The sequence below is a fragment of the Triticum urartu genome, unplaced genomic scaffold, assembly GCF_003073215.2.
Source record: "Triticum urartu cultivar G1812 unplaced genomic scaffold, Tu2.1 TuUngrouped_contig_6918, whole genome shotgun sequence".
Taxonomy (NCBI): Eukaryota; Viridiplantae; Streptophyta; class Magnoliopsida; order Poales; family Poaceae; genus Triticum; species Triticum urartu.
In genome coordinates, this window is record NW_024117719.1 from 1 (window position 1) to 10,734 (window position 10,734).

General features: G+C 47.4%; 1 protein-coding gene across 4 annotated transcripts; it reads left to right on the forward strand.

The window, feature by feature from the left end:
• The first annotated feature begins 3,270 nt into the window (after positions 1–3,270).
• Positions 3,271–8,055, forward strand: LOC125531260 (protein PIN-LIKES 6-like). 4 transcript variants are annotated; one of them, XM_048695674.1, is made up of 12 exons: positions 3,271–3,576; positions 4,171–4,460; positions 4,625–4,704; positions 5,605–5,729; positions 5,817–5,938; positions 6,099–6,326; positions 6,435–6,509; positions 6,605–6,705; positions 6,825–6,877; positions 7,007–7,201; positions 7,504–7,640; positions 7,738–8,055. In XM_048695674.1, exons 2-11 carry the CDS (start codon positions 4,263–4,265, stop codon positions 7,623–7,625), a joined length of 1,299 nt encoding a protein of 432 aa, XP_048551631.1. In that variant the 5' UTR covers positions 3,271–3,576; positions 4,171–4,262; the 3' UTR covers positions 7,626–7,640; positions 7,738–8,055. The 4 variants fall into 4 exon arrangements, with proteins under 4 accessions (XP_048551631.1, XP_048551628.1, XP_048551630.1 ...); XM_048695671.1 differs by having other exon boundaries at positions 3,272–3,576; positions 4,168–4,460; XM_048695673.1 differs by having other exon boundaries at positions 3,272–3,576; positions 4,168–4,460; positions 7,504–7,625.
• Positions 8,056–10,734: the final 2,679 nt, after the last annotated feature.

A 10,734-nucleotide genomic window follows, 5' to 3' on the forward strand; every position in this document is an offset into this window, starting at 1 on the left:
CCCGGAGGGAAGTTTCCCCGGCAGAACAGCTCTGCCAGAGCCCTAGATTGGTTCCGCCAAGGTTCCGCCTCGTGGCGGCGGAGTTTTGTCCCGTGAGCTACCTTATAATTTTTTCCTCGATGAAAGACTCCATATAGCCAAAGATGGGCATCAGAGGGCCCCCCTCTGGTACTTCTTTCGCCCAATTTTTTTATATATTCTGAAACGTGCTCCCGCGAAGTTTCAGGACTTTTGGAGTTGTGCAGAATAGGTCTCTAATATTTGCTCCTTTTCCAGCCCAGAATTCTAGCTGCCGGCATTTCCCCTTTTCATGTAAACCTTGTAAAATGAGAGAGAATAGGCATAAGTATTGTGATATAATGTGTAATAACAGCCCATAATGCAATAAATATTGATATGAAAGCATGATGCAAAATGGACGTATCAGATATAAAAAGTAAGCGTGTGCATACGCCACCGGCCCGTCCGAACCGAGAAAAAAGGTCCCACATATGCCCCTAGCGACTCGTCTCGTCTCGTTTCTCCCCTGGAGGCTATGACCAGATTCATCCGTCCCTCCCAGCGTGACCAAGTGGAGTAGTTGCGCCACCAGATCATGTTGTACGGAGTGCCGCTCTTTGCCATTTTTCCTTTATCGTGACCCCTCGGCTACAGACTTCAAGAGAGGATATAAAACCAAGCGCATGCATGCACCATTGACCTATCTGAACCGAGAAAAATAGTCACATAACTTTCCTCATCACATTAATACATTATCGAGTGTCCATCTCATTCGCGACGACCAAGTGAGTAGTTGCGCCACCAAATCACGTTTGTATGGAGCATCACTCTTGGCCACTTTTCCTTTTTTGTGACGCCTTAGCTACGGACTTCAAGAAAAGATATAAAAGCAAGCACGTGCATGCACCATCAACCTATCCGAACCGAGAAAAACTGTCACATAACTTTCCTCATCACATATGTCATCTAGTTTCTTAGTCTTCCCTGTTTCAACCTCTTCTCAATCTTTGTACAATGTTTTCTCATGACGCCATATCTCTTCGAGCATCCACATCTTCCTTGACTCCTACATCTCAACAAATCTCCAAGTCTGAGTTGAATAACATATTATGTTAGCGGCTTAGCACCATGAGCGTGACAATGTGGCTTGGACAACGAGTAAGATATATAACTTGGGTATGGAGCCAATGACACACCCTAGCAAACACATGTTGTTGGTCCCAAACTCCCAATTTTCTTTGTTTCATGCACCCGACTAGTCAAATGTCAAGGCGCTGCATGATAAAACATTTTAAAAGCAAGTTGGCATCTCGACCTTCCGATCTAGGACACCAAGATCGACTAGAAGCCTTATGGATATAACCGTGTTTCATAGGTTACGTCTCTCAGTCACCTCAGGCCTCCCTTCAATGAGGTCCACTTTTAGGTCTCCAGCAAGAGCATACACATATCGTCTTGCTTCGGATACATCTTCCACCTCACCCTCACAACGAAGGTTATGCATTATCATCATCCTTGAGTTCCATGTGCTCAGGGCAATTGGAGCTTGTCGTGATGGTGCAAAGCAATGCTGCAATCTGGTGCTTGTCATCATCCCCCTTTAGACACACATGAGAACATGTGTTGGACTTCTCGTGAGATGTTTCTCTCAAGTTTTTGTTTGTTTTGCAATTGATAAATCTTTGTGTGTTTATTGTAAGAGGTTGAGGCTATACAGTATGGATCGGGTTTTTGGGGTTTTGTTTTTGGTCCTCAATATGTTCTTAGTTCTTACGTGACGCAAGAGGTGAATTTCAAAGGGAAAAAATTCCCGAGATGTGTGAGAGAGAAATTACATTCCCAAGCACACATGAGCAAAAAAAACAAAAGAAGAAGAAGAAGAAAAATACAAGCAAAAAAATAACACCAAAAAAACATGGACAATTATTGAGAGCGTCCACCTGGCACGATGACCTATGGCAACATCGTCAAGTGGAGTAGCCGGATAGGCGCACCTTCGAATAACGGCGTACCGAGTGTCCTTCACTCCATGCGATGGTGCCTTTGCTGCCGCAGCCCCTCCGCCACGGACCCCAAATTATAAAAAGTAAGCGCGTGCATACGCGACCGGCCCGTCTGAACCGGGAAAAAGGGTCCCACATACGCCCCAAGCGACCCGTCTCGTCGTTTCTCCTCCGGAGGCTACGACCAGATTCATCCTTTCCTGCCAGCGTGACCAAGTGGAGTAGTTGCGCCACCATATCATGTTGTACGGAGTGCCGCTCTTTGCCATTTTTCCTTTGTCGTCACCCCTCAGCTACGGACTTCAAGAGAGGATATAAAAGCAAGCGCATGCATGCAACATTGACCTATCTAAACCGAGAAAAACATTCACATAACTTTCCTCGTCACATTAATACATTATCAAGTGTCCACCCTGTTCGCGACGACCAAGTGAGTAGTGCCACCAAATCACATTTGTGCGGAGCGCCACTCTTGGCCACTTTTCCTTTGTCGTGACGCCTTAGCTACGGACTTCAAAAAAGGATATAAAAGCACCAAGAAAAACTGTCACATAAGATTCCTCATCACATATGTCATCTAGTTTCCTAGTCTTCCCTATTTCCAACCTCTTCTCAATCTTTATACAACGTTTCCTCATGACTTCATCTCTCTTCGTGCAAGAATCCACATCTTCCTTGACTCCTACATCTCAACAAATCTCCAAGTCTGAGTTGAATAACACGGACAATGAGTAAGACATATAATTTGGGTATGGAACCAATGACACACCCTAGCAAACATATGTTGTTGGTCCCAAACTCCAAATTTGCTTTGTTTTATGCACATGACTATTCAAATGTCAAGGCGCCGCATGATAAATAGAACATCTTAAAAGCAAGTTGGCATCTCGACCTTCCGATCCAGGACACCAAGATCGACTAGAAGCCTTAACGTGTTCAACGTGTTCGGTCCTCAACGTGTTCTTAGTTCTTACCTGATGCAAGAGGTGAATTTCGAAGGGAGAAAAAAAAATCCCGAGATACATTCCCAAGCACACATGAGCAAAAGAAAAAAGAAACAAATAACACACACAAAAAAAAAACCATGGACAATTATTGAGAGCGCCCACCTGGCCCGGTGACCGGTGGCAACATCGCCAAGTGGAGCAGCCGGATAGACGGCGTACGGACTGTGTGTCGCTCCTCGCGATTGATTGTGGCTTCGCTGCACGACCCCCAGCCGAGCCAAAAGAGGATATAAAAAGCAGGCCCGTCCGAAGCGAGAAAAAAAGGCCCCACCTACGCCCCAACCCCCCAACACTCGTCCCGTCTCGTCGTTTCTCCTCTCACCCGGCGAAAGAGAGACCGCGGCCAGATTCATCCCTCCCTCCCTCCCAAGTCTCCCAAGAGTCCGCTGCGAATCAAACAGCGCCCCGCTATTCCACCCCACCTTAATCACACTCTCCGCCCCTGCCTGCCTTATTAATCCGGCTCCAACCCTGCGGCAGACGGGGTTTGGTGGTCGCAGGATTCCCCTCCCGCCGGCGGCTCGCCTCCCTCCCCTCCGCGCGCGCATCGCCTCCCCGGTTTCCTGGTGAGTTCTCCCGCTGATTTTCGCCTCGTTTCGACCATCTGCTTGCGGGCGGACGCCGCCGTGGGCCATGGTCGCGCGCATTGGACTATTCGCGCGGTTTCCAGTGCTGATTTGGGATTTTTAGCTCGGGAGTTGCGTCAGAGCTTTGAGCCCAAGTGGTTTTCGTGTGGGGTGTATTTTGGGCGGGGGGGAGTGGTTTTCCGTTGGGCGGGTTGGCCGTGGCGTGACGAATCGGGCGGGGCCGGCGGGGATGCTCACGCCACAGTAGCGGAACCGGATCCCCCGGCGGGCCGAATTCGGCGGCGACAGCCACCCACGCGCTCGGGAATCGGTGCCGTCATCCGCAGCCGTCCAGCCGTTTGGAATCTGGTTTTCCCCCCACGATTCGGTTCGATTCGAGGTCCTTCCCCCCACGCATCAGCCGCCGTGTGCTGCGCGGTTTTGCGCGAACCGGAAGGTGGTTGGTCCGGCACGGCGTTGTGCCAGCTGGGCCATCTTTGGCGCGGCCGGCGTCGAAAGCAGTCCTGCGATTTTCCTGCTGTCGCCTCTATATTTTGCCGTCTATATAAGTAAGCCCTTCTTTAATGGCAGAAGAATCGAGTGGGTCCTGCTCGTGAGCCGTGAGGGCTGCAACTGCGAGGGAAGGGGAAAAGGAGGGCTCGGCTCAAGTCAATCTGGGCGAGGTCATGATGGAGAGGAGGTCGCTGATGGAGGCGCTGGTGACGGCGGCGCAGGGAGGCTCCACGGACACGTCGGTGCTCTCCATGCTCAAGTACGCCGTGCTGCCCATCGCCAAGGTCTTCACCGTCTGCTTCATGGGCTTCCTCATGGCCACCAAGTACGTCAACATCCTCCAGCCCAACGGCCGCAAGCTTCTCAACGGGGTGAGCTTTTCCTTGTCTGTCCTCTCCTTTCTTTTGTGATAAATGCATAGCTACTAGACATATAGTGACCTCGAAGAATGGTAGCTGGGTGGTGTTATACAGACTAGGAAGGTGTTAGCTACTCCATCATCATAGTGCTTACATATTTTGACTGTTTGGTGCAGCTTGTGTTCTCGCTTCTACTTCCTTGCCTTATATTTTCCCAACTGGGCAGCGCAATCACGCTCGAGAAGTTGGTGCAGTGGTAAGGATTGTATTTCGATGACGCTCCTTACTTTCTTTGTTCAGCAGTTTAGTAACTCAGTTTTGTCGTGTGAGCTACTGACCGTAATGCTGTTACTATTATTAGATTATAAGTCAAAATATCACAGTGATTTACTATTATCGAATATCCTGACAAATTTTAGTCATGAGCTTCTGAGTACGACAAATTAGCGACAAATTTTAGTCATGAGCTTCCAAGTACGACAAATTAGCGACAAATTTTAGTCATGAGCTTCCGAGTACGACAAATTTTAGTCATGAGCTTCCGAGTACGACAAATTAGCGACAAATTTTAGTCATGAGCTTCCGAGTACGACAAATTAGCGACAAATTTTAGTCATGAGCTTCCGAGTACGACAAACTAGCGACAAATTTTAGTCATGAGCTTCCGAGTACGACAAATTAGCGACAAATTTTAGTCATGAGCTTCCGAGTACGACAAATTAGCGACAAATTTTAGTCATGAGCTTCCGAGTACGACAAATTAGCTCACGCGACTCCGCGTTTCTCAAAATAAATGCAAAAAAGGGTACCATCGAAGAGTGAAGGAAACGCATGTTGGTGGGTTAATTGGTTCTAGTTGAGTTTTAAGGGTTAGAATGGAATCGAAACAAGCTTTCCTGGACTAGTTTAATGGCAGTACTTCTTTCTAGTAATATATATACTGGAATATGGAAATCAGTAGAGAAACTATTTCAGCGCATTCATTTAATTAGAGTATTGTTGCTGTCAATATTCATCTCGTTAGAATTGTGTGAACTTTATCTTTGAGTCCATACAGTCCTTTTTTCGCTGTTTTAGCCTTTTCCGTTGGCAGTAACTCTGCCGTGATTGCTTTCTTCCTATTTGACATTTTCTCTCCTTTTTTTGTATTTTGTAGGTGGTATATTCCAGTAAATATTGTTGTAGGCGCCGTGTCTGGCTCCTTGATTGGCTTTGTGGTGGCGTCTATCATCCGACCTCCTTATCCGTACTTCAAGTTTACTGTTATTCACATTGGAATAGGTGTTTGTTTTCCTCTTTTTGAAAAAGTTGCATTTCATTTGTGATTCTTCTATCTGATACGCATCTGACCGTTTATTTCTGACACAGGGAACATTGGAAATATACCTCTGGTTCTCATTGCAGCACTATGTCGGGACCCATCCAATCCTTTTGGTGACTCTGAAAAATGCAGCCAGGATGGAAACGCGTATATCTCATTTGGTCAATGGGTATGTGCATTTTCTTTTCGGGAGGTGCATGTGTTCAGTGTTTTACTTAGAAGTCAGGATGACTACTTTGTGATATAAAGATAAAAGCTCAGCATTTATATCAGGAATATGAATAACTGTTCTGAGATCATGTGCTGAATGAATTCTTCACTTGATGCAGGTTGGTGCGATTATTGTTTACACATATGTGTTCAAGATGCTTTCTCCACCACCTGGAGAGACCTTTGATGGTGAAGAGGAGAAGCTTCCGGTTCTGGCATCTGAAGAAAACGCGATGCCTGAACTTGGTAAATATCCAACAGGCACTCACACTAGTACTGTACCCGAGGATGAGCCTTTGTTAGCTCTCGAGGGGAATCAAAAAGGCTCTACTTCTCTAGGATCAAAGGTAAAAAAAATACTAGCAGTGATTCGTAGTTTAATACACTTTGGTCTTTTCTTATTCAATTTGATACAGTTATATTGCAATGTGAATAATTGTGTTCTGTTGTTACAGATATTAAGCTGTGTTAGATGTGTGGTGAAATTCCTAAAAGACAAGCAACTTCTTCAGCCACCAATTATTGCCTCTGTATGTATTGATGGGAGTGTATTCTATTAGTAATTATTACAGAAAAATATATCTGTATTTTGTGCCTTGGAATCTAATTTTACACTATGGAACAGGTCTTTGCAATTGGAATCGGTGTTGTTCCATTCTTGAAGGGTTTGATATTCACGGATGATGCACCTCTATTCTTCTTCACAGACAGCTGCCTCATTCTTGGGTATTTGCATCCTGCTTTCGGATTTCTTTTCAAATATACACGGACCTTGCACCAATTAAACTACAGAACTTAAATTACACATGATGACTTCTATTGTCTAAAATATGCCACATTTTCAGGGAAGCTATGATTCCATGCATTTTGCTTGCTGTGGGGGGTAATCTTGTTGATGGTAAGAATCTATTTTCCTTTGAAACTGTTGTGAAATTGTATTATACTGACATCACCCGAACCATTGCCATTGTATGGCGAGGAGATGCGTTTCTCCAGATCTTAACACTAGCCCTGGTTTATTCATCAGGTCCTGGTGAAGGGAGTAAGAGACTTGGTGTGCGGACCACCGTTGCTATTATTTTTGCACGGTTGATCTTGGTTCCAATTGCTGGGGTTGGCATCGTAATGCTAGTTGATAAGCTTGGTTTCATTCCCAAAGATGACAAAATGTTCAAGTTTGTCCTACTACTGCAGCATTCCATGCCCACATCAGTGCTCTCAGGTATGAGAAAATAAGGGACCACTGCTTATCACTTACCATAATGTTTAAACCTTTAAAACTCCAATAATGCTTTGTTTGTTGAGAAAATAAGGCTCGCTGCTTATCACTCAACTATCATGTGTTCATGTTTAATAAACCTTAAAATACTCCAATAATGCGTTGTTAGTTGAGATCTGCAAGACAGTGGGGCAGTGTGTGTGAGGTCATCATGTTAGTTGAGATCTGCAAGACAGTGGGTTAGTGTGCTGCATGTTAGCAAACCACACTATGGAATCTGATAATAAAGATCCTTCTGTTTGCAGGTGCTGTTGCAAACCTCAGAGGGTGCGGGAAAGAATCAGCCGCGATCTTGTTCTGGGTGCACATTTTTGCAGTGTTCTCCATGGCGGGGTGGATTATTTTCTACTTGACATTGCTCTTCTAAGTATGCCGCTCCCTTGTATGTCTACTCTTTTCATTTTTTGGACTCTCATCTGCAGCAGTGCAGATTAACGGCGATTCCTTGATGCTCAAACTACTCTTGATTTGATCTGCAGATACTGCATTCAACTTGAATATCCGCAAATAGTAGATACCATCAGAAAACATGGAAGAAGATAATAGTGTCATGAACTGTACAATAGGCCACCGAAACCATGGTGGCAGCTGCTCTGGAGGTACGAGTTGTATCGGTACAGATATGGGTTCCTCGTACCCGGTTTGTGTAAATGCCTTTGTCATGTTAATTTTGGCCTTGTTCCTCTGCCACTTGTCATGGCGAGGGACGAGAATCGCCGGCATCTGGTGCCTGCCCATATTATTAGGTCGCCCTGAAAAACCTTTTAGATCCGTATTTCAGATATATTTTGGCACTCCGTGATCCGTCTGTTGGGTTGAAAGTGTATTCTGTATGTTGTGTTGTGCCTTTTGCGCTGTCCTTGTGGGTCGTTGCTCGAGTTCAGATGGTACACACACAAGTGTTTATCACCGGGCGCAACCCATGATGGTGCTCGTACACAAGCAATAATGTGCACACAAGCCCGTTCCAGCGACGCGTCGAGGCCTTGCACGTTGCCGGTGTCGCCAGACGTACCAGCAGCACGTTGCGTGTAGTACTGCTGGGACAAACTGTCGTGTTTGATCGCTCCATGTGCTTATTATGGAGATGGATCTGGAAAACCACCGATCTGAATCTCGTCTCCGGTCAGAAGAGAACTGCGTATCCGATGTCGATGTGGACGGAATCTCACCGGGTCGCGCTGACACGTTCGTTGCCTCGTGGTTGCGTCGAGTACTGGTACTATACTTGCCTGGTGCAACGGAATGTGCCGGGAAGATTCTGTAACACGTCAGTGCGAACACGCAAGCTAGAGTTGGATGGAGCGGATACTTCCAACTAGGCAGCCAAGCTGGGCAGTGCATCAGCGACGACGCATGGGACGTGTATCGTCCGGTGGCGGAGAAACACTCCTCACCTCGCAGAGTCGCATGGTCAGGTCAAGTGATCACGCAAGGCATGTCTGTTCGATCAGACGACACGAGTTGCCCGAGGCGCTGATGAGCATGAGGTGTGTCTTGGTTGCAGACAATCATTCAGATTAGCTTGGCATACTCTTTCCACGCACAGATGCATAAAAAGAACATCTAACCATCATATAGTCTCATTCGCAAAACACACGCACACGCACACGCACACGCCATCTAGTCTAGCTACTGAAATGTTGTAAGACCAACTTTATCGTGCGACCCTAAACGGACGTCCGTTTTGTCCGGATTCTGTCCGTTTGGGTAGGGATTTAGGGTCGTATCCGGGTGTGTCCTGAGATGCGGTGACCGTGCGCCCAGCGCGCGGCCGCATCCGTTTGCCCCATCCTGTCCGCGCCCATTTTAAAAAAAGATCAATGTTTCAAATGCCAAGCCCTAGTTCACGGCCTCAGTTCATCACGCCGGCAACAAAATCAGCGACCAACACGTCCATCGCCAGCGGCCGGCAACACAGTCAGCCTCCAAAATAAATAGTTGTCCTCGCCGACAACACAGCCAGCGGTCGGCAACACAGCCAGCCTCCAAAATGAATGTTTTCTCGCCGGCACGCTGCCAGCGGCCCAGCAGGCGGGCGGCACCCATGCCAGCCTCCAAAAACAACGGCCACGCCGATCGGACGACCTAGTTTAGGCCTTCGGCGTCGAGCATCTCCTTCTGCTTGGCCTCGAATTAGGCCCTCGTCTTATCGCTCATCTTCAACAAGTCCACGCTCATGATCGCAAGGGCCACCTCCTTCGCTTTGGTGGCGGCATTCGTGGCCTCGATGTCGAGCTGCCTCTGCTTGGCCTTGACATTGTCGGCCTCGATGTCGAGCTGCCTTTGCTGGGCCGCCTCCTCCATGTCAAGCTGCCTTTGTCGGGCCGCCTTCTCCACTTTGCCTGCCCGCCTCCTCCATGTCGATCTTCCTCTTCTTGGCCGCCTCCTCCATCTCAAGCTTCTTTCTTTGAAGGTCTAGGTATTGCTTCATTTGCTCGTCCTTGCTTTGCCGCTTCTTCTCATCCCCCACATCCTTTTGAGACATCATGCCATGCAAAGTGTCATGCAATGCCATGGATGCGGCATCACGTATGTCATCAACCTTGGAGTTGGTCTTGCCCCTCGGCCTCTTCAACGCCTCGCCATCTCCACCTCCGGCGAACTTGGCCGTCTTCAGTCCTCTCTTCCTTTGTAGTTCACGGTATTGGTCCTTGAACTTAGGGCAATTGTTTATGAGCGTCCAACAATGCGTAAGAGTGAATGGCTTGTCATTGTGCCGGGCCTTGAATGCCTCCAAAGATTGAAATGCCTACAACACATGATCAACAAGAAGTGAACATGCAAACATATACAAGGCCGAAGTCTCATGGCCATAGCAAGGAAAGGGCTAGGAAGACGAGAGCATACCGTGTCCCCAACGCCGAGACCACTCACAGGCCATGCTTGAACGCTCTCAAATGCGGCTTGATACTTGTTGCACTCTTGTTGAATGAACAACCATCTCTTGTTAATTGAGCCGATACCACGGTTGCTTGTAATTTGTTAGGGCTCGAACATCTTCCTTTCATTGAATGTTTTGTGGACTCTCGTCCAAAAAACAATGCCCTTTTGTTGCACGCCGGTCCTCGGATCTTGGCTAATCTCCATCCAAGCTTTACCAATCAACTTGTCCTCATCTTGTGTGTATGAACCCATGCGAATGCTCTTCCTCTTCTTTTGTGCTTCCGCTCTTTGGGTGAGCTCGTCGATGAACAATGACTCGCCACTAATATCAACGTCATTGCCTTCTTCTTCATCACCATCACCTTCGACATAGATGTCATCGTCTTCATGCCACGAGTCACCATGGTCGTAGTCAGCACGGTCGTCGGCTTCTTCATCGGGCACGTACTGGGCACGGCCATTCTGACTTTGGGTCTCCTCGGGGTCGTAGGCACGACCATGCCCACCCTCGAAGATCATGTCCTCCATGTACTGGTTGTAGAAGGGGTCGTCGACCGTTGGCATTGGGGTTGGCATTCCGTCAAAGATGC

Coding starts and splice junctions, on each gene's coding strand:
- LOC125531260 (XM_048695674.1), top strand. CDS start 4,263: ATGATGGAGAGGAGGTCGCTGATGGAGGCGCTGGTGACGGCGGCGCAG. Junction 6,510..6,604: donor AGCCACCAATTATTGCCTCT/GTATGTATTGAT, acceptor ACTATGGAACAG/GTCTTTGCAATTGGAATCGG. Junction 7,202..7,503: donor GCCCACATCAGTGCTCTCAG/GTATGAGAAAAT, acceptor TTCTGTTTGCAG/GTGCTGTTGCAAACCTCAGA.